The 24020-nt window shown below is 38.2% G+C and overlaps 1 protein-coding gene across 2 annotated transcripts in view; it reads left to right on the top strand.

The window, feature by feature from the left end:
* The window catches only part of ttc14 (tetratricopeptide repeat domain 14), a 103593-nt gene extending 94375 nt beyond the window's left edge, over positions 1-9218 (top strand). For both annotated transcript variants that reach the window (XM_062424764.1, XM_062424766.1), the window contains 9 exons: positions 275-359; positions 1356-1485; positions 1622-1777; positions 2929-3000; positions 3234-3353; positions 3464-3586; positions 4633-4750; positions 7116-7222; positions 7347-9218. In XM_062424764.1, coding sequence (XP_062280748.1) covers positions 275-359; positions 1356-1485; positions 1622-1777; positions 2929-3000; positions 3234-3353; positions 3464-3586; positions 4633-4750; positions 7116-7222; positions 7347-8352 — 1917 coding nt within the window. In that variant the 3' untranslated portion in view covers positions 8353-9218. The remainder of the gene's footprint in view (positions 1-274; positions 360-1355; positions 1486-1621; positions 1778-2928; positions 3001-3233; positions 3354-3463; positions 3587-4632; positions 4751-7115; positions 7223-7346) is intronic.
* Positions 9219-24020: the final 14802 nt, after the last annotated feature.

Here is a 24020-nt window from a genome sequence, read left to right as displayed (position 1 = left end):
TTCTGAGTTTTGAGACTGGCTGTCGTCCAAGAATTCACAGACAGATGGTTGCTTCAGTAACTTCCTGATAGATGATATCTGTGGGCATATTTACCTATCTACTGTTCCATCTTAGTTAATGTGGGTTGATCAATTACCTTTGATCAATTGTTATATAATAAAAAGTATAGGTACGTTTCCTCTTCCTCCTTTCTCTGCTCACTCTGCACACTTTCACCTCTCAATTGTTGTTGTCTAATGAATGCTGATATATTAATTTATTTTATACCTCCAGGCTCTATGTCACATCAGAGAAATTCCCTCCACCGGCAGCCACGATGATCCTCTGTCATATTACCAGATTGGGGACTTTATCCGAGGTTGGTTCAGAAACACAATATGAATGTTATCTGACAATAAACTGAATTGTCATATTGAAGTCTGCTGTTTACCTGAAATCAGGATGGAGTTACAAAAAGATTGTCAATGTATAAACTTAAAAAATCTCACAGTATTATAGTGCCGTGTTTTTAGCATCTGATAAGCCTCCACACCTCTATATCTCTTACTCAAATCGGCCTTCCTGGACTGCATTTTATTGTCGTACCAGAAACAACACGCCTCCACTAATCCAGCACCATGTGTTTTTACAGCAGAGTGGTTTCAGTCTAAATACCTCTAGAGTTCTGCTGTAAGATGCAAAAATCCAGGCACAAATGGACTGTGAAGATCCTGTTACACATTAGACTTGTTTATCCAGAAATGTGATTGAATATTTTTTTAATCTGATCTTGTTTTCCAAATGTTGGAAAACGTCAGAAAAAGCAGTGATGCGCCTTATTAGAGCGGCAACAAACAATTTTATTATCAGTTCATCTGGAGATTGTTTTCTCGTTCATTTTAACTATGAAATGGCACATTTCTAAGTCTAAAGTGACATCTTCAAATGTCTGGTTTGGTTCAGCCAGTTGTCCAAAATCCAAACATATTCAGTCTTGTTTATCAAGGAATATGATTCAATGATATTTCATCCGTCTGGTCTTGTTGTTTGAATCTGCAGATTGTTTTCTCGACTATAAAATGTCAGAACGCTGTGAAAAATGTCAAATTTTTCCAAAGTGACATATTCAAATGTCGTCTTTAGTCCAGAGGCCAACGATATTCAGTTTAAAGAAATGGCCAGACAGTCGTCACATTTGAGAAGCCGCACCCAGAGAATGTTAAGCATTTTGACTCAAGAAATTAATGTAAATAAATAATTGAATATCAGAAAAGTTTATTTTCAGACTGCTGAATTGAAATCCATCTATTAGATAAACAATATGACTTTATTTCTTTTGAGTTTTTGAAATTCTCATCACTTCCTGGTTTTGTAGCTGGAGTGAAAGACATCGACCGCTACCAGGAGAAAATCACGGTGTCCCTCCAACAGGCCTCTCTTTCACCCAGTTTGGAGCAGATCAAACTGGGAGTCATTACAAGGGAGGAGCTGCCCATACACTACAGGTAACAACATAAAAATGACAAAATAAAACTAACACTAATGTCAGAAAGGAGGAATGCAGAAATTCCTGTCTTTTCATTCAGAATCAAATGAACCAGATATCAAATTAACTCTTTACCTCCTCTCTCCTCTCCTCAGTCGAAGTGTTCGTGCAGCCAGTGACTCCAGTATGACATATGAGTGTATTCTGATGGGTTGCCATGGTTACCACAACCCCTCTGTAGTGGACTACCTGCTGGAGAAGGTGGGAGTTAGCGACATCCACCCTCCGTCAATGATGAGAGGACTGCAGAGGTAAACATGTCAACCAGCATTTACTGACAGATTAGAGCACCTCAGTAATTTGTTAGTTTTCTTGTATTTTTTTGGTGTTCAGTTTTGTAATACTTCTTTTAGCATCAGGTGTCAGGAGTTTTACCTTTTTAGACTGATGAACAAATATCAAAGCAAGTTGCAAAATGTGCAGAGAATCCAGATCCAGATTGATACAACCATTTGACTGATTGGCATGACATTTTGTGCAAACATTCATGTTCAACAGAGGATGAATCCTACTGAGTTTGGTGATCTCCTGACTTCTTCTCTTTTATTAAAACACCTCAGCTACTATTAGATTGCCTGCTATGAAATTTGGTACATATATGCACGGTGACCTGAAGAAGAATCTTTTTTTTCCCTCAAGCACCATCATCGGATCAAAATTGAACTATAATTAATACATTAGTTTATAAGTATATAACCACAAAATGAATACCATTACCGTCAGCCTCAGCTGTTCTTTGTCTTTGCCTCAGATATATTAAGATAGCTGGATATGGCACCGGCACTCAGTCTTGCTACTAATTTCTCCCAGTGGTCCTGGCAGTGAGAAGATCCCCCATGGCCTTAAAAAGCATAGACTGCCATTATAAAATAAATCTTTGTTAAACTGTTGACAGAACTCCCTGAACAAATATCAATTAGTATTGTGAATTATCGCCATCTTTGAGTCTATTATCCAGTTCCTTACAAACTAAACTCAGATGGTGAACATGGTAAACCTGTTGATGTTATATTAGTACTTAACTCAAAGCACAGCTGTGCCAAAGTACAGTCTGTCACACATAAAGCAGCTTTACATAATTTCAGTTACATGCCATTATAATTCAGAACTGCTACTACTTGTTTTCCATGCTAAAAGATAATGCTTACTCATCATAGGGCACTGTATGTTGTATTATCATGGAAGAGCTGAGGTAATAATCTGCTGAGCTACCAACACGTGATTTTTTTAACCTGTCTGTGTTTACATGTCAGGAGTCTTGTAAACACTCACAGATCCCTTGTTTTAGGCAGGCAGGTAAATAGGGGTAACCTTTAGGAGAAGAAAGCCTATAGTGTTTAGATAAGACTGTTTTTAAAGGTCACTAAAGTAATGTATTCTTTTGTGTCTCGTTTCACTTTAGTAAACTTTTCATAGAAGACGATTTTGCCTCTGCAATCCGGAAGAAGCAGTCTGCATCCTGGGCCCTGAAATGGTACGGCTCAACTTTAAACTTTTCCCCACTGTAAATCAATATAGGAGTGCCCTGTTTGTGTCTCACTGGACTGTCATTGTCCTGATGATATAACTTAGGTGGTTTTTAATTATCACAGCACAAAGTGAACAGTTTAACCTTGTGTATAGTCCCTTTTCCTCTTGGCTTCTTCTTCTGATCTGACATTAAATATTAACTTCTTTTTCCTATGTACCCTGTCTGTCTTCTGTCAGTGTTCGTGCTGGTGTGGATCACTTCAAACATGGTCGTCATGTGGAAGCCATGAATGAATACAACAAAGCCCTGGAGATCGATACTAATAATGTAGAAGCACTGGTGGCACGGGGAGCTCTGTATGTTCATTATGATGTTATAATGATACTTTTGAACTTTGTCATAACCTATTAATTACTATTAACCAGTCTGACATAGGTTTTTTTATTTATTTATTGTCTATTCTCAGGTATGCTAATAAAGGCGGCATCATGAAGGCTGTGTCAGACTTTGAATTGGCCCTTGAGAGCTGTCCAGATCATCGCAACGCCAAGAAATACCTCTGCCAGACTCTGGTGGAGAGAGGAAAACAGTAAGCAGTGCCTCACTTTATTAGGGTTATTAACAGGTTAATTAAGGGGTATCTTCTGTATTTTACCTCCAGCTCCAGCTTGGTTGAGTTACATCCTGTGCTTTAAACTTGTGTTGCCAGTTAATGTTTGGGATCCAAGGGTCATTTCTCACCACCCGCCACCAGCTAACTTTTTGTAGTTTCTGTTAATGTCACCACTGCTACAAGCTGCCTTATCTCACTGACTCCATGTGTCATGTTAGAAAGCTAAAGTCATCAAATGTCTAAGTGCAGCATGGAGTAAAAATGTATTGCAAATGTGAGGATGGATGGCACATACATATCTCCACATAGTGACTTTACTGGTTTCCAGCAAGTTGCTTCACTTCTCATCACTGAAAATATCCATATATGAGCTATCATGACATTGCAGCAATGAGTTTTCTATCACTCCACAGTAGAAAAAGTATTATATATATATATATATATATATATATATATATATATATATATATATATATATATATATATATATACTGTATTTTTTATAGTGACACTGATTAGATATATGACATTTGCTATGTTGAAATAGCAAACACTGCCCTTTTGTCCCCTGAAGTCGATTTTTTAAAATGATTAAATGTGTGTACATTTTTCACAATTTTAGCGCAGTTGGTCTTTATTTCAAGTGTGGTAGACCTCATCTGCTATAAAAGCAGAATTAAAAAAGCAGAAAATCCTGTTCAGGTGAGTTTGTTCTGCACACAGCAACGAAGTGGCACCATTGGAAATAAAAGACTAAAGCGCTTCATCACTATAAAGTTGATTTTCATCAAAAAAAACGCTCGTACTTGGGTCTTGTGAAAGCTGGGGCTCGGTCAACATAGCCACAGAATTGACCTGAGGGAAGAATGACAGAAATGTTTTTTTGGAACAAATATGTGAACAATAACTAGACTGGTTTTTTTTTGACAGAAAGGATGTCAGTGTAGATGGGAATGGTATTGTCATTTATCAATTGTTATGTATTTACTCAAAGATCTATTGTATTGTGTGTGTGTGTTTAGGCTTGAGGAGCAGGAGAAACTAGTAACAGCAGAGGGATTGTACAGGAGAGCTCTGTCCCTCGATGACTCAAACCCTGAGGCACAGGAAGCCCTAAACAAGATCACAGAAACGATACAGGTGAGCGGGCCACAACCCAAACACAATAGGGGTTAGGGAAAGTTGGCAGGTAAGTTCTGTGTGTGTTTTAAGCTTAACAATTAAAATATTAAAACACATGCCAACAATGGGCGTATCAAGGCTTTGTTAAGCCTTAAATGTGGTGTCGCGTATTACTGCAGAAAATCAATAAAACAGGTGAAGCAAATTAAGTAACGCCACTGTGTTTTTTTTGGCTCATTCTGCCACACAGATTCTCAGACCACAACTTGCACTAAGTGGGTGACTGTTGTCAGGCCAGATTAGCTTGTTAAACTACTAAAAACAGTTGCAATGTCCCCTTATTTGTTTGTGTCTGAAACAGAAGTTTAAAAAAAAAAAAGGCTTCATGCATCTGTATTGTCTGTTTCTTACTTTAAAACAAAGAAGTGTTGTCCAGAACACTTGAAGAAATCATTAAAACTCTAATCAGTATTTTTATATTAACAATGATTCACTACGATGACTACTTGTATCTGAAATAAGGCAACCAGCTCTGCAGTCTTTCAGCTCAATATTTTGCCTGCAACGTTACACAGTGCGTTACAGGTCAAAAAAAAAAGGCTGCACACCACCAAACAAGACAGACAACGTTAATAACTAACTGGTGTACATAGTGCAGCATTTAGCAGCTTATAAGACTGATATTTCGCTCAGGAGTTGGTAGAAATCAAACTTGACTCCAAATGTTAGTGTTGTTTACAGCTTATCTTTACTGCCCCCAGGTGGTCAAAAAAAAGTGTTACAGCAGGTTTAAATTGTATAAGTGAATGCAAGCCCACATTAAGGAGACTGAGTGTAGTAAGTGATAGGAGGGTATTATATTACAGGTAGTTTTTTTTTAACAAGGAAGTATTTTAAGATATTGGATCTCTTTCACAAGGAAGACCCGGCAAAAATGGCAGTTACGTAATTTCGGTGTCACATAGCTGCACAAAAACATACATCATTAATTTACAGCAATTAAAACAGTGACAATCCTCATTAAATATTTTAATTTAATGTTTGAATGTCTGATATGAAGGCAAATTAATGTAGGAGGATGTAGTTTTATCAAGTTCAGAGCAGACTGGAGGAAAATCTGAGGATTATACATCTAGATGATCTGTTCTGATAGCTGATAGAAACAGGAGGAAGCATTTCTTAAGGGTGATCAGGAAGTTTAATATATTTATTAGTACTTCTTCAGTGTGAACAAAGTGCACATACAAACTCAGTTCAGGATCAGTATGTTAGAACCAAAGTGCTTAACAGAACAATGCCAGTTACAGTCAAATAAGATCACACACTTAATTTATGGGGAATAACAGGTAAAATAGAAAAAGTAACATTTAGATAAAATGATAAAAACACAGCAGCACTGCACAGACAACAAATAAATAATAAAAGCATAAGTGTCTTCATGATTACTTTTGAAAGGCTGAAGACTGATGATGTGTGGATTTGGGACACAGCTGATAATAAAGGAGTAACTTATCAATCCTGGAGAGTGTGCATGCCCACACACTCATACGAGAAGGTTGAATCAGACAATTAAATCTAAAATCCTGTGTGTAAAAGAGGTATTTAGGGGTTTTGTAGTATCTGAGACATAGGGTCATAAAGCGCTGCCCATGGTGCTGAATCATGTCAAGGGGTATTTAGACAGGCATTATCTGTTAAACACATTGACAATAGATTATCCACTTCTACCTTCTCTGTGTACATGCACCTTACTCTGGTTTGTAATACTGATGAAGTGTTTTGGTGTGTATGTGTGTCCGACCCTGGGACTCTGCCCTTTGACCCTCTGACTGCCACGGCCTTGTCACCTGCCTTGTGGGGGGGCGGAAAAAAATAACTGCAAAATGACAACGGCTGGCTCCTCTTCTGGACACTTGGTGGGCGCCGTGTCCCTGATCAAAATATGGTAATGTTGCCACCCTCTCTGTGTGTCGATGCGGAACAAATGCTGTTTGTCTCTCTTCCTGCACCTCTGTCCATTCATCTGCCTCTATGCCGACTACCTCGCTCTTGGATGACACCACTTTTTATATGGTAAAAATCATAACCCTCTGTGTGTTTCTCCATCATTCTGTCATCTGTTAATACTTCTGGTTTGTGGTTGTGATGTTTTTCTGTTTGTTCCTCCTTTTTTAAATGATTCCTTCTCAAATTTTGGGTTTTCCTATACTTCTCCATACTTTTCGTACTCTGATATGAATGGACAAATGAATGACTGAATGCTGTTTTTTGGGGATCTCTGCTGCATGTTTTGGGTCATGGTGTATATGTGTTTGAATATATATCTGTGGACTTTGGGCTGCCATTGTCATGCCTTGCATTGCCTCGTCCGGCGACTGTAAAGAAATCGATTCGTCTGCGAGAAGAAGCGCTGGCTAAGGAACAGGAGAAAGCAAAGAGTGTCCCGACAAGCGCTGAGAAATTGCGTAAGATCTTAAAAGAGGAGAAGAGGTGAGTTAACTCTGATCTTAGAAACATATGGCAGGTAAATATTCTGGCATGTAGGCATCTCATAATTTAAAATATGATCAGCTGTTTGATCAGAATAAGATCCGTGGACATGTCTTTTCTTCAGGATGAAGAAAAAAAGGAAGAGATCAGCTTCTTCCGCTTCATCGTCCTCCTCTGCCTCTGGAAACTCTTCTTTATCATCTTCCTCCTCTCGGAGGAGGTCCAAAAAGAAGAAAAAGAAGCGGAGGAGGTCTGAGCGGGAAAGCAAGCGCCATCGGAGGGTCTCCTCAAGGGACAGCCGGAGGAGTGAGGAGGGTAAGAGCGAGAAAGAGAGGAAGGAGAGAGAGGAGGAGGAGGAGTTGGAGTGGTATCCTGCACCTCCCAACACTTCTGCCACCTTTCTCAACCAGAAAGGAGGCCCTGATTTTGGGGAGAGGGATGAGGAGAAGGTAGAGGAGAGGATGAAGGAGAAAGATGTAGAGAGAAGGATCTCCCAGCTTTACTCGTTGTCAGCAGCATCAGAGGATGAAGAGTCCGACTCTTCACGCAGGGAAAAGAAGAAAGGGGAAAGAGAGGAGAGCAGGGGGAGGAAAAGGAAAAACACATTGAGTAGAAGCCCAGAAAAAGAAGAGAGGAGGGATAAGAGCAAAGAGAGAGGGAAAGAGTATAATAGGAGAAATAGTGACTCCAAGAGGAGAAGCAGCTTAGACGAGAATAGGAAGCGAAAAGTATCCTGCTCGTCGGCCGAGTCCGAGTATTCCCGGAAATCTAATTTCAAATCTGAATATTCGGGGAACTCCGGTTCTGCTTCCAAACACTCAGGGAGCAGGAGAGGAAGTGACTCCTCCCAGAGAGGCTCCTTCAACGGCGGTAGGTATGAGAACAAAGGGCGGGAAGAAGTTTGGGAGGTAGAAGAGGTGAAAACAGAGAAGGAAAGCAGAAAGTGGAGAGCAGAGGAGGAGAGCAGGAGTGGCAGCAGGTCAGAAGGAGGAAACAATAAAAGACTGGAGCGCGGTGTGACGTCAGCATCGGCAGAGAGGCCGAAAAAAGAGCTTCCTGCTAACCTGTTGGATATTTTTAACAAGATTGCCAAGTTTGAGAAGGAGAAAGGAGGCGGGCCGAAAAAGTAACTCCAAAGTTTTTGTTCACCACAGTTGCAGAGAGACGGTTATTTTCATTTGCAAAGTCTCAAAAATGCCCGATACAAATAAACTGATTTTATTTCTGTTTGCTGAGAATAAAGGAGAAGTTTTATTTTACGGATGGAAATTGGCTAAATTGATGTTGGTACCATGAATTCACTCCTGATAAAGCTGATTTAATGGTTAGATGTGTTGCTGATTCAATGTCTCAGTTACCTTCAATGTTGGACGGTAAAAAATAGTAATTTTACTTAGATGTCTGTGCTAATTACTTCATAGTAGCTGGTCAAAATGTATTAAAAATGTTCATCTGAATGGGTTGAAATTATTAACTTCAGCTAAGAAAATATAGCTGTGATAACATTAATATTGTAAATGGTGATTATTAGCATATTGTAAGAGTCTAGTCTAGTCATATCTTATAGAAGAAATGACTTCATTATTGCATTTAAAGATGAAACACCATAGTTTACATTTTGAGTCAGTATTATTACATCATCTGTGATAATCTCCCCATTTCCTTGGTCATTTTTTGTACATTTTGACAAGTTATTACATTCAGCACTTCTGACGCCACATGAGTTGCTAAAGTCTTTAAGATAACTGTGTTTAGTGTTCATCTTCAGTTGAGACATGTTTCTGTGAAGAAGATACTGCCTTATGTCTACTGCCTTGTGCCATTTTGAGCTTTTCTTTCTCTGGATTGTTAAACCTCTTCTCAAACCTGACCGACTGTTAGTACGTCTGTACTTCTTCCAGCTTTACAAAATACAGTTGTTCCAGTTGTATTGCAGCACATTTTGCTCCTTTAGTAAAATGACCTCTGAGTCAATAAAGAATTTACAGTGTCACAACTACATGTCACAGTCTTTTAATTCATTGTGTTTTGAATTCAGTGCTTTTTTTTTTTTTTTAGAGGAAAATGCAGATATTTGAACCAAATTACGGATATTAACCTTTTCTCTATATGGATAATAACACATCAGTATTATCCTAATAAAATGTAACAGAAATGCATCATCCCTTACAGAGTTGTACTGTTTATGCCACAGAAAATATTATTAATCTGAAATCTTACCAGTAACAAAGATGAACATTATATTACAGGCAGGACGACAGTTTGAGTTCATGAAAAGCCCCACATGCTCTTATTCAATTTTCATTATTTAGAACTGATGACAATAAAATCTTTTTTAGACATTTACTTATGATATACTCTGAACATAGTTTAATTTGGTTAGATGTTCTCAGTTTATCACCATTTTCTTTCAACATGTAAATATGAAAAACATCATACACTTTCAGTCTTTTAAATGACCTCCTTTGAGAGCCTTGTAAATCCAAATTGTTTGCTTTTCATGAGCTAAAAACAGTCTTGCCTTCAGATTTCTAACTGTAGTTTTCAGGCAGTCCAATGTGTTTTTTCTAGTTTTTTATGTAACACAAAAAGGACACATTAAGTATTTTTCTCACCTCATGAAATAATATTAATTAAAATGGTCAAATTTGGAGATTTGTTGTTTTCACAGGAAGGAAACATAATGTTAACGTTGGTCTTACACACTTTCCTGCAGCAAAGTTGTTCTTATTAGTGATTCACAAGGACAGTATTAACGATTAGATTCAACTAATAGACTTACGATAGACCTCTGAATTTATCTGTTGCAAAAAAGCTTTACTATCTTAACAATATAACAGATTATGAGCCATGTTTTGCCCCCCCCCCCCCCCCCTCCTTTTTTGTGCTATTTCTCCCCCCCTGTTATAGTTGCAAGGAGATAACTTATGTGAGGACACAGCCTGTGATCTTGTTAATACAACAGTGCAGGAAACTTCAAAACCTGGTGGTGGAAATATTCAGCGATGAGGCTCTTTCAAGTGACTTGCAGAGGATCAGCCACACACTTTCCAGAAAGAAATAACCCTGTATTTTGCACAGGCATGCTGTCCCTTCTGGCTCAGTAATATGTGAGGAAGAGGATTCATTTTCCAGCAGGATATTGATCCTAAACATGCATGCAAGCTACTGTATGTCATCCTGTTTGAAGTCCAAGGAAGAGTGAGCACTGTTGGCCCATGTGGATTTCCTCCCACATTCACCAGACCTGTACTTCACTAACGATCTTTGGGAACAGTTCTGAAGTGAAACGCATAAAAAGCAACATCAGAAGTCACTGTCTGATCAGGAATACTATTAAAGGTTCTGTTCACCCAAATCATGAAAGAAACCTCATTAATTGTGTATCAGGTTTGGAAATAATCATGTGATTTGTGTCCCCAATGTAATACAATTAAGGAAAATATCATTTTGTTTGTGGTGCTCACATCATTATCACCATCACAACTTTGCATACAGAATGGACCCTTTCTATAGTATTTTAAGATTAACTGTTGAAAGCATTAGTATCTGAAAGCAATTTTTGATGCTCTGAGCAACACAAATGAAAATGTGTTCACCTCTGTTGTATTGAAATGGACAGTATAGAGTAGACCTAGAAAGCAACATACGAGAGGTAAGTGAGAAAACTGAACTTGAAATTTAATTGTTGACCTTAGAAACAGCTTGTTAAGCTTTCGGCCATATTACACGGTAGTCATGAGCAGTTGAAGGTTGCTCAGTTGTCATAAATCTGTAGATAGTGAAACTTTCCAGTTTCATACTCCATTATGCATTTTTAGGGGAAGCTCCAGAACAATAAGTGGACCTTGAGTAAAAAATTGTCAAGTGAATCTTTGGAGTAGGAGTAGGAAGCTGTAATGAACACAAACTGGATTTTTTTGTTGTAGCTTAAAGCAGCTATAATCAATATTTACACATTTAACATTGTATGATATGGAAATGTGGAATATGATAACAACTGCAACTCAGCACCAAACTGCAAATGGACACAGTTAGCAAGTATTGCTGGTGTAGCTATATAGTGGATTATTTAGCCGTTTAAGAGTCAGATATTTCTCACAGGAGGCGCAAAAGACCAAAAACAGAAGTAAAAGAGAGTGAATAATGGACTTATATTTGCCAGTGGGCCAGAAACTGAACCAAATTAATCATCCTGTTACTAACAAAGTGTGTCAATGTTTTGTTCTCAACTTTTCCGCTGGCTCCAAGAGGCTACAAAATGAGTCAATTTAGGTTTCATAGTAAATATGAAGTCTCTTCAGTGGAGTTTTGGACTCAGCTGTATATTTCCATTACTTTTTAACCCATCATCTTATTCCATATATCCTCAAACTGAAAGCAACGTTGCCCAAAAGTACGATGGCTTTTACAAATCTTGTTGTCTCTCATCCCTCAACTTAGCAAATTAAACCCAAAGTGGCCTTATGGCTTATTGGTGCTTTAAGCTACTTGGTGTCACATATTTGATTTAATAACTGGACACACACACACACTCCAGTGGCTGTGCGACCAGCCGTGCGTCGCCCCGTGCAAAAGTAGCTTACTTTAGGCTTAGCTGCCAACCTCTCGCTCTCCTCCATCATTACTGCTTCCATCATCAGTGATGCAGCAGAGAGGCTACATGTCCCAGTCTATCTTGTTAGGGCAGATTAGCCACTAATATACAGGCAGCAGAGAAGCCTCCTCATCTAATACTGTACACACAGACTCCTGATCCTGTCCTTTCTGTCTCAGATGCCTGACATCTTAATCTTTATAAATACTGACTACAGGAGATCCTGGAGTCGTCCAGCTGAGTGTTCACTCTGTGGGTCATCATTAGTCCTATAAAGAGGGACTGGAGGAGTTTTTGGGTTCCCCCAGCAAGACGCATCACTGAGCACATGGATTATTCTGCTGCTATTATGTCAAAAAAATGACTGGTTTATGGATTGTAGTGTGATTTCTCTCTGTGCTTTCAGTTATAGCTGTCAAATACTGGATAGAAGGAAAATAGAGACCACTAAAAACGGATGACAGCACAATGAAGACTGTTGTCATCTCATAATATTAATAATACAAGTAATGGATATTATACATCCACATTTTTACAGCCATGAATTATATTGATTTTTTTTCAAAAACTTGCACACCAAAAGTTGCTGACAATAAGAACCAAGAGCTTCATATTTAATCCTTAAATTGAATGATGAACAACTAATTGAAACTCTTTATGAAGACAGCAAAATCTCAGTTTAAGCTTTGGTAATCAAAACACAAACCTTAGTTATCACTCTCCCTCTGCAGCAGAGAGCACAAAAAAATCTCCACAAATTCTCATATCTTTTGACCCCCCATTATACACATACGTAGCAGTGGTTCCAATTTAATTAATTATAACATAGACGAATGAATAAAGGGTTAGGGTTAGGGTTAGGGTTAGGCAAAGCACTGACCCCCATCTACTTCTGGAAAATCAGCTCGATCTTCTCTGTGGCTGAACACTTCCACATGTTCCTCATATTTCAGGTTTGGATGAAATCTGAAATTTCTCACCACTCTAGAGGCGTCAGATATGCAGTTCTGCAGCTGTCCACTGGAGGGCAGTGGAACACTGTGGACAGCAGCTGTAGTTTTACAGGAAGGAGAACATTACACACTAGTTTTACCTCCATCCATACTACTGCTGCTTTATGCCTTTGTTTGAATTGTATATTATTTCAGATAAACATAAATGTAAATTTAGATACATTTGTGAATGAGCCTGAAACAAGACAAACATCAGTGTTTCACTAGTTTTAATAGAAACGTAACTGGATGCTGCCAGAAATTTGGGGTCCCAGAAATATATTTCATTCTGGACCCTGAATCAGTAAATATCTTTAATACCTGATACTGTATGTCCACAGATACCTGTCTGAAACCAGCTCTCTAAATGATGACTGAATAATAATTCAGTCATGACCCTGGATTCAACACTCCTTCTCGTAAGTTTTCTTGGTTAGCCATTCGGTGCACACCAAACTGCAAGTAAATGGTGCTTTTTGTTTTGTTATTATTATTATATTATTATTATTATGTTTTTTTATCTTATCTTATAGGCAAAACAGAACAGGAAAGCACTATCATAATCCGGTTATACAATACAAACATCACATTTAAACCTTTTGCATATTTCTGTGGTTTAAAAAGCTAAAACATGCTTACATAACTAAAGTAAAATATAATTATGAGATAAATAGGTTAAATAAGAAATATGACAAAAACTAATAACACAACAAGTGAATTGTGTATGATTTAGATTTTTCAGAATCAAATGGTGAAAATACACAAAACAGAAGAGCCACGGTGTTGAATTTGAAATTTTGAGTTAACCAGAGTGAATTCAAATGGTCCAACTTTAAGGTGGTGAATGTGTTTTTATATATATCATAATAATTCATTTCCAGGGTAAGTCATCAGTACACGGCCCTTTACAGAAAGAAAAATGCATCCTCTCTAAAGACTGGAGCAACTATTTTAGTCTTTAATGCTATTTTTTCTTTTTCTTTTATGAATGAAGCCATAGTTAGCTGTCTTTTTACCACTCTGTCAGATAATGTATTCACAACCAGGGACGCTCATAAACATGCGTGTATGTATGCTGTATTTCAGGCACCTCATCACTGTCCTTTCCTGCAGACCTGAAGGACTTTATTTCTCAGGGAGGTTAAGTCCTGACCCTGCTCTGTTGCAATAAGCTGAGAGTGAAAAAGTGGTGGAGAAAGAAAGAAAGAACGACAGAGGGAGAGAGGGCAGACTGACTGCCGGAGGGAAAAGAATAAAAAGACCTTTAGTCCTTGAAGGTGTGGGTTTCTCTGCTAGTTCGGGAGGTCAGCAGCAGCAGCTGTCCTGCTTGACCGACTCTGATGAAGCTGCAGATTCTTGCCTTCATGAATCATCCCACTCCATTCTCCTCCACCTCCTCCTCCTTCTCCTCAGCTCCCACCTGGACTCCTTTTCACAAAGAGAGGGGATTCCTCCTCTTAGGCCTCTTTCTTCAGCACTGAGGCAATCAGACTGTTGAACACGCAGAGGGAGATGAGACATTTTAAATTAGTGTTAGGAGAGGGGGAGAGTGAGAGAAGGGGAAAATGACATTTTTCATTTTCTACAATAAAAGGTACTACATTGAATTCTCGGAGCATGACAATACAGAGGAGTAAGTAATGGAATAGGAGCAGACGTGGTGTCTGTGTGTTAGTGGATAATGAGGAATTTAAAGATGTACGCTTCTCTGCTGCCATTCAATCAGACTCTCACCCTGTCGCTGTCACTGGCCCTCGTCTCAGCGCTGTCACAATACTGCAGTCTCAAACTTCTTCTACGGGGAGCCGCGATTTTAAAATAATTTCTGTAGTCATCCAAAAGTCGCCCTGAGGAGTTTTGAGGGGCATCAACTCATCAAGCAAATGGGATCGTGTTACTATCCTGCTAACCTTCTGGATCAAAGTGTTTGTCCAGATAGTTTTACAGCATGTGCTCAGAGCTGGATTACCAGACTGGCCAGTGGCCTGAGGCCCCTTACCATCAAGGGCCCCCAAAGGCCAGATTACATTATGTGTCATTTGTGGTAATTTGTTTTAAAGGGGCACTTCAGCGATTTAGTATGGCACTTCCATTAAATTAGAGGACTTGCAAGATACGGAATTGAGGGGATGTATAATGCACTTTTTGAGGTCTATATTCTTGGGCTCTACTTGAATATCTTTGCACTAGAGGTTTAACTCTTTACTTATCTTATACTGGCTCTTTATGCAGCTCCTCAGTTCAACCTCAGAGGACTAACAGCAGTTTAAGCATTTCACCTGTTTTTCTCATTCTCGACTCAAAATGGAAACTCCTCAAATATGTCCGTACATGTTCGAATCCAATCCTAAATATACAATTGGACAAAGTGGACAATCAGTGGAACAGCTTTAGCAACAACCTTAGCAACAAAGACTATGCAACGGACAGCTGTTTGTGGCCATGTGTGAACAAACTGGTTCAGTCTGATGAGGAAGTAAAGGCAACACAGCAAATGGATAGTTCAGGCTGGTTGACCTCTGGCTTTTGACTTGCAGGCGGCATTTTTACATATGTTCACCTCAAGTTTTGGAGCTTTCACCATGTTTAACCCTGACATCTGACATCATAACAGCATATAGATAACAGAAAATAACTGTCCCATCATTGTTCCCCTTGAATAAACAATAGATCAAGCCCACAAAACACTGGATTCTACATTTCCAACTCCGTTCCCCCAGTTTTTAGCTCTTTCTGTTAAAAATGTGAAGTCTCAAAGCCCAAGCCGATATTTGCCTGATGATGTCATCAAGGTTATTTTTTCAGACTTCAGAAAGCTCGCTCCTGTCATGTCCAGTCATGTAAACTGAACATGACTTGTAAATGCCCCTGTAATTGATTAAAAATAATAATAATACACACCACTAAAGCACAATGTTGATATACCAACTGCCTGTTTGTCTTGAATCCAGTGTCAAAGTTTACAGGCAGGGCTCAGTAGATGCCCACAGTGACTTTTTATCTCTGGATGCTTTAGAGTGTTAATCCAACAACAAAACAAAATGTTTTTCTTTAGCAATATTGTATACAACTTCAATTATGACACATAATGTTGTCACAAAGTTTTGAATAGAAACAAGAAATCCAACTGGGACACTATTTTAGGGTTGAATAGCATCGTTATGATGCTGAATCCAGTATTGAATGTACCTATTGAATTAGACAACCATAACTCATCAAATCAGTTGCAAAATATTTAGAAAACTAAATACCTTGACATCCCAAGACCTGTTGTATTATATATTCATATATTACTCTTATTGTAATTATATGAATGTCACTATTGCTTCTGTCTTCTTTTTTTTTTACATTGGCTCTTTACTCATCACACAAAGAAGAAATATTATAGAAGATTCAATAAATTCAGAGCTTAAGATAAAATAATATGTTAGATAGATAGATATCTGACTAACACAAAATGTCACATAAAATATAAGGAGGAGAAAAATCTTCCATGAACTGATGCTGCACCTTCTCATAATAAATAATCAACATAACTTGCCTGCCAACAACCTTTTAAGATGTATACACACATTAAAACACACATGAAAGGAGAGTAAACATAAAGATTACTCATTATGTTCATATCATCCAATAATTTGTTGTTTGGGGTTTTTTTTTTGGTAACGGACAACAACTAGTTGGACAAATCCTTCCCTGCAGTATTCAACAGCTGGACTCCACATACTAAAATACACATCTGCATTAACTCATTATGTGCATGTCGAGTTTTAAAACTAAATTACCTTCTTTGACCATCATCACCTGATCAGAAACAATCAAATATCTGAATTAAACTCTACTTGTTACTATGCTGTTCATCACTATCATTTTATTATCTGTGAATTGATTATTTGTTGGTATTTTCCTTTAAATCCACTTTATTTAAGATTCTTATTTCTCTTTTCTGTTGCGTACCTCATACGTGTACTTTGCTTTTTCCTCTACTGCAATACTTTTGGACACTTATGTCTTTACATGAGCTTTGTGCCATTTCCAAGAGGACTAATATGTTCTATAATAACACCCCCAACATGTGACAACACCCATTTATAGATATTGTGACTTCACCATCCTTTTTCCAAGTCTTAAAACCATCAATTTGGTTCTTATATGGTTAAAAACTGAAAAGATGTTATTTTCACTCTTTTGGACCAGCTTTTAAGCAGTAAATCCTGATCGTAATATACCAGAGTACATACATTATACATATGCATGTATATACGTTATTCATTCTTAAACTATACGCTGCAGGCATGAAATGGTGAAGCATGTCAACACAATGATATGTCTTCACAGTTGTTGTCCGGTCGTCGCGCTCTGTAATAATAACAACCATAGCATTTGTAAACTATAGTGTATCATTTAGAAACATTATGTAGTGACATCATCACAATGTGCTGTAGTAATTTCAACGGGCATAAAGCAAAACTGTCAAGCCCATTTCCACAAGACAGACATATTCTTTACTGTTACAACTATAAACACTGTTTTGACATAATTGCTGCCCTTAGAGTGCATGAAGTGGAGAGTGAACCTCATTTATTAGAGTCTTAATGTCCCCAATAGGCCGTTTTTCTCCCAGCGAGCAGTCATTAGAAAGAACACACACAGCAGGAAGCCCCGAGACAAAATGCAAACAAGTGAGGGAGCCACATTGTTCTGTGTGTCCTCTTGAGTTATTCCTTACAGCCTAATGGCATAATGTCTTTTATTTATTTCATGTAATTTCACAAGAGGCACTCAGTTTACTTTGAATGAACTGCACTGGACTGTTTTTTCTTTTTTTTATATATATATATAATCTAAAATGCACAAAGCGTAAAACATTGTTTTTGCCTCAGAGTTTTGACAGCACCATTGTCAGTGTGTGAACCTGCTCTTCTGTCTTTCCCCTCGCAGCTCAGGCAGTTTTTAATTTCATACAATGTCAGGATGTCACCTTCGAGTGTTCAATTCAGTTCCAATTTCGACTTCTTTTTTTTCAGCTAATGAGTTCCAGTTTGGATGTTGTTGGGGTTTTTCTTTTTTTCTTTTTTTCTCCACTCATTATTGAATCAGAGCAATGAAGAGGCTGGAGTTCAGGTTGGAGAGAGGCTGTACAGCCAGCCATCAGAACATCCTTCAGCTTGTGTGGATGAAAAGGATGAATGTTCTGGAAGTGTTCAAGGCCAAAAAGAGAGATGAGAGGAATCTGTTGATTTGCTAATGGAGCAGAGGTGGCAGAGAATATACAGTACCTTTTGTGCAAAAACACTCCTGCTCTGACCTCTTTTTAAATCCTTTTTACACTGGCCTACCTTCTCGTTCGCCTTTCCCAATTTTACCCACCCCCCCTTTCACCACCTCCCTATTTTTTTATTTATTTTTTTATCCATGCATAGATAAATATTCTTGTCAACACTTATAAATTATATTTTCCAAGCCTTCAGCATTGAATTGTTACATCCTCAGCTACTCTGAAGATGCAGGGACAAGCACATTGTACATCCAAAGAAAATTTCCTTCCAACAACAATATTACACTCGGATACAAAACAAGCACGCACGCTCAAGTGTACAAATGTACGCTGAGACACACACACATTCATACCCCATCTGGTACACAAGCGCATATTAGCATACACACACGTGCACGCAGATAGACATTCATAGAGATGTTCTCACAAAGCTTGCAAATTCCATTACACTATAAAAGTCCCACCAAAAAAAGGATTTGGGTTAATTTAGTAAACACAGTGTCAGAGCTGCCACAAGAGCTGAGAGGAGGTGAGGTGTGTGTGCAGGGGCATACATGTACTTCAGTGTGTGTGTGTGTGTGTGTGTGTGTGTGTGTGTGTGTGTGTGTGTGTGTGTGTTTGCATGTGTGCATGTGTGTGTATGTGTGAGAAAGAAACGCTGACTGTGTGAAGCAGCAGAGTCCTGGCTGCAGAAGCAGCAGCAGTCTAAACCCAACCACTCTCTCCAGAGATAGCGCTTCTTTCTCATTTGCTCTGGCCCTATTTTAATAATAGCTGTGCATAAGTAATTTCTAAAAGGCCAGGCAGGCACATGGGCGCGGGTGGGGGGAAATTAAACTCATTTTATCTGTGAGCAGGTGGATTCCTATTTATCATTAACATGCATAGAATTTGCACAATGTTATTTCTTGCTGCTGCTACTGATGGAACGTCATCCAAATAATGTCAGAGGAGGGTCTGCCTTTTTTTTCTCTTTTTTTCTTCCTCTTATTTTTTTTTTTTTTTGCTTATGCTGGAGTGAAATTCATAGATAAAAGTACTAGGGTTTTTTTTCTCTCGCAATTTTCTGCAAACGGAAACTAATTCTGGGAAGCTTCTTATTACAGTGCAGGCTCATTTGGTTTGCATTAAAAGGGGACAGGAGCGACATTAGGATTTCTGCCAGATTTCCAGGAGATGCTCCAGCATTCGCTCTTATATCATTAGTAACGCCCCTTCCCCCCCTTCTACTTACAGAAGCCCTTTTCCTCTTTTAACTGGCATTAAACAATCTCTACTCATTATTGGCCCAATAATAAAACTGGAATATATTTGACTTCCTGATTTAGATCATATCAAAATATTGGAATGTAAATGTGTAATTTTGAACGCATGATATTGAGGAAATAATAGCTGGATATTCTCTGTGTTATTTTCAGCATAATTCAAACACAGGATTATTTGTCCTTTTTTTAAAATTAGGACTATGGTTCTTAATTTGTTTTGGATTTTAAATCTAGTTTTATTACAGCATATTTAAAAACAGTTTCTACTTGATTTAATTCTGGCCCCAAAACCCACTAAAATGTGTTATTAGTCTTAACATTGCTATCATTTAAAAAATAATTTATATATACATTACTACTATCTCATATATTCACTAAGGCTGCATCTTATAATTATATTCATTATCAGGTTATCTGCTGATTATTTTTTCTCCATTCACTGATCTGTCTTGACCTTAGTCTATAAAATATCAGAAAATAAGAGAAAAATATCCATCCCATTGTTCCAAAGTCCTAGGTGACATCTTCAAATGTCTTGTTTTGTCCAACAAAAAGATAAAAAGCCACTCATATTTAGTTTATAATGATATAAAACAACACAAAGCAGTAAATCTGTCATTTGAGAAGACAGAACCATAAATGTTTGATTAAGAAATGAATTAAATGATGAATCTATTATTTTATTAATTGTTGATTAATTGACTAATTGCTACAGCTCTAATATTTACCATCAGGTTTTCTTGATCTTGTGTGTATTTAGTATCTAATTGCATGTATCTGATTTAATATCTTTATAAGTTGAAGTGCATTACGGGTATAAACACTATTATCATGAATAATAACAGGAAAACTCAAAGACCCAAGCAGCATCTTAAGCTTAAGATCAAACCACATCTATCTGAGCCACACTTTTATTCTGCCCCTTTCATATCTCCTCCTGTCACCTCTGCATCCACATAACATGTTGTTGTCATGTCGAGGAACAACATCACTTTGCAGAAGAAGGGTAGTGGTGGTGGGGGATCATGGGAGATGCGTTTGCAGGCGGGATTAGACTCGCTGTGACCAGTCACTCACACCAGTGTTTACAGCGATGAGGAGCGAGATGATGATGTGTGTCTCTGTCTCCTTTTCTCTCCCCTGACAAATATCAGCATGGCAGCTCATGGCAGCCCACAGCTCCTGACAGCCAGCCAAGCAGCCAAGCAGGCAGGCAGTCAGCCATTGTTTTGTAATGTGTTTCACTCTGCCAGCGCTGATCCTTGCTAAGGTACTTACCACGCCATTGTTGTCTAAGTATGCTATTTTCTGGCTGGGCACCTCCACTATAGAATAGGGTGCTTTTTTCCTTTCTTTTTTTTTTTTTTCAAAAGCGAGGTTTGTTACAGTCACCGTCATGCTAATCCAGCTGTGTGATATGTATATGTGTCAACACACAGAAAGAGAGAGAGGGAGAGAGAGAGAGAGGAGTCTTAACCCAACAGAGAAATGGCGTGAATGGCAGAAAGACAGATAGACAGACAAGTCCCATTCACTCCTCACTGTCCTCCATGACACCAAATTACTGTTTATCAAAATAAGACGAGCAAGTATAATAAAGGATACTTTAAGAGGGTATCGTCTAATGTGTCTTGAATATGTACAGGCCTTATGGTGTTCCCAAAGAGACATTCACCCAGCAGTCAGATTAACACAGCAGGTCAGACGAGGACTTCTAGCTGCTGCGCCGGTGATAGTTTATTCATTTATATACAGCCAAAATAATGATCATGAGGTGAAGTGACACTCCTTTGTGATGTAATATGAAGAGCATATTTAAGATGAGGCAAACACTTAAATCTGTAAATACCACTGATCGGTCATTATAAGATTATAAACTCATGCTGTGCAGATGAACATTGCTCAAACCCAAAGAACTTCATTTTAAATTCTAATCAAGGTCCAAAAGTTTTCAAAACATACCAATTTGGCCAAATTTGAGGGTGAATTTCATTACAAAATGTGTCTGAAATGATGCACAAAGACATCTGGAATATCATCTGGAATAAGAAGAGAAATAGCAAAATTGTGTTTTGGAAATACTGAGGTATAAATCACTAACTCAACCCCACCCAACCCACAAAATGTCTCCAATAAATGTATCATCTGTACCTGGTGGTCCAAATGTTGTTTCAAAGCTTTCTCTACATGGCCAGGATGTCATTATGGTTATGTATTCTGAGGCTTAAATTAGCCACAAGTAAGAATATTGACTCTAAATACAAGAATCAGATATAAAAAAAACTCCTCGAGTATAGTCTGTGTTTAATTGTAGGATGAAAACTCCATAGACAATAACAAGGACATATCCTCAGTGTCCTCAATTGTAGCTTTGGTTGTGTTTGTTAGTGCAGTATTTGTCTCTGTTTTGTAATGTATCACTACACAATCTCCGTTTAATTAATCATCACGCTAAGATCTTTTATTTTCACATTTCTGGTTAAGTGTGCACATTTCACTTGCTCATCCCGACGGTGGAACAGAAAATCTGTGGGAGCATTAATAAGCCTAATATAGAAACATATTTGAACCCTGGTCCTCCACTAAGTAGATTATAAACATTTATTATAGCATGTTATCATAATATCCTGCACAGCATATTGCAAAACTTCTGTGGGCCAGTTTTTTTCTCCCAGTGCAGTGGAAGATCATAGTTAATTCAGCAGCGTTATGGTAATGTAGAGGTCCCTATCGGTCCCAGCATCACACATACTAACAAGCTTAGGATAAGCCCAGCCTGGAATGGTATGAGGTTTGAATTTCTGGAACCAGTGCGGTCTCTGCAGCCAAATCTCACTTCAGCAGAAACCAGTGGGGTGATTCCTCTGCTTAAAAAATTAGTGCTAGTGCATATATATTTTTTTGCAAGGAAAGGAGGTTTGGTACCTTGCGAAGAAGAGAAAAATGCACTGTATGTAGAAAAAAATGTATTTTAAGGATGGCAAAAATCGTCTTGAGAGGGCTAATCAGCTGGCAAGTCTGAAAAGCCTGTAATGTGCATTAAGAGATTTATACACAGCGCAGAGGTAAAGCCTCACAACATTGTTGACTCATTTAAAGATGCCAACATCTCAACTTTGTGCACTGTTAACAAATGCACACATGTTAAGTTGGTGTACTCTGCACTTCTCCTGTCTCTGTAAATCGCAGTGTATCTGCCATAAGCATGTTATGCCCAAGGGCTCATCAGCACCATGTGATCCCAGGCAGGGCTGCCACTGTGAGACAACATGCTAAATCCTGTTTGTGAGACTTGGCTGCTCTCAGCTCTTAGACTAATCTAACCACCCTCAACCTCGAGCACGGGAGAAGTGTGTCTGTCGATCCGGGAGGAGAGGAAGAAAGAGGAGAGGAGTGGGGAGAGGAGCTGGGGAGTTAGATCACGTACAGCACACTCAGACTTTTGCTATCAGGTTAAGAGAACGGGACAGTTTGCAAATCATATGCGCAAACTTTTCTGTATCTGACTGACAAAAAGAAATATGATGGATGTGATGAAATATTTGTTCTGGCATGCAGCCGTTTAACGTGATGCCAATGCAGCTATGAGCCGCATCTCAACTTAGAAACTTCCATGGAGCTGCAGAGTATTTACAAGAGTTTTCAGTGTTGGTGTGTTAGTGTAGTTTGGTGTCCTACAGTAAATGCACAAAATAAGCAACAAGCTGAAAAATACTGTATTCACATTAACCATACATGAAAAGGTAAATAACGAAAGTGAAGAACATTAATGGTGGCTTAGACACTAAATGCACAGAACAGTGAGACTGCTTTCAACACCCATAATTCAGAGTGTCAGAATCTGCTCTCACTAGATCCTTTCAGTGCCCCTTTTTCCCTCACTTTCATTATGTTTCCACATCAACACAGAAGAGATGTTCCAGCAGTCAAAACGTAGTGAAGTCCAGACATATTGTATAAATATGAATGTCATCCAGGTTAAAATGATGGTACTGTGGTGGATATAGAAATGTTATATTCTCTTGTGTCCTCCTCTCGTTAACATAACACACCTGACATGGCTCATTGCTCAAAGGCCTTGTGTGTTCTGGTTTTGCCATTGTTTTACCTTTTCAAGAATTACAAAAAGCAACAATCATCTTAATTTGAGTTTGGGGCTGCAGATAACAATTATTTCCCCCAAATAATTAATTGTTTAGTCTATGAAACGTCAGAATATTGTGAGAGATGTCCATCACAAATGCAGATTCATTTTCTGTCCATTAACAAAGCAATTGAACATTTCATCTTTATTTGAGTTACAGTATTTTAAGATTGCCTTCACCTATAGTTTCTTTCTGCATAACTCTTTACACTCTTGACTTGTTGGTATTCTAATATGTATCAGGTGTCTCCAAAACATTTAATAGGTGTGATATTGTAATTTTCTTGGAGGTTATACAAGAAGCATTGAGAAAAACTGTGAAACGTACAGAGAATTAATTACCTGAAATGGTTTAGCTTTAATTTTATTATTGAATATACTTAAGTCTCAAGTCTGAGCTGAGACAACAGAAAAGTCTACATCCATACAAAGCAACATGTTAATTGTGATTGCACATTATTGCATTTATATCTGCCACAAAGTTTGTGTTTTTATTCAAGACACTAAGATACTTTAGTCACC

This window comes from Scomber scombrus, chromosome 8 (assembly GCF_963691925.1).
Source record: "Scomber scombrus chromosome 8, fScoSco1.1, whole genome shotgun sequence".
Taxonomy (NCBI): Eukaryota; Metazoa; Chordata; class Actinopteri; order Scombriformes; family Scombridae; genus Scomber; species Scomber scombrus.
The sequence above is the reverse complement of the archived record's forward strand: the minus strand, read 5'-3'. Positions and strand labels throughout refer to the sequence as shown.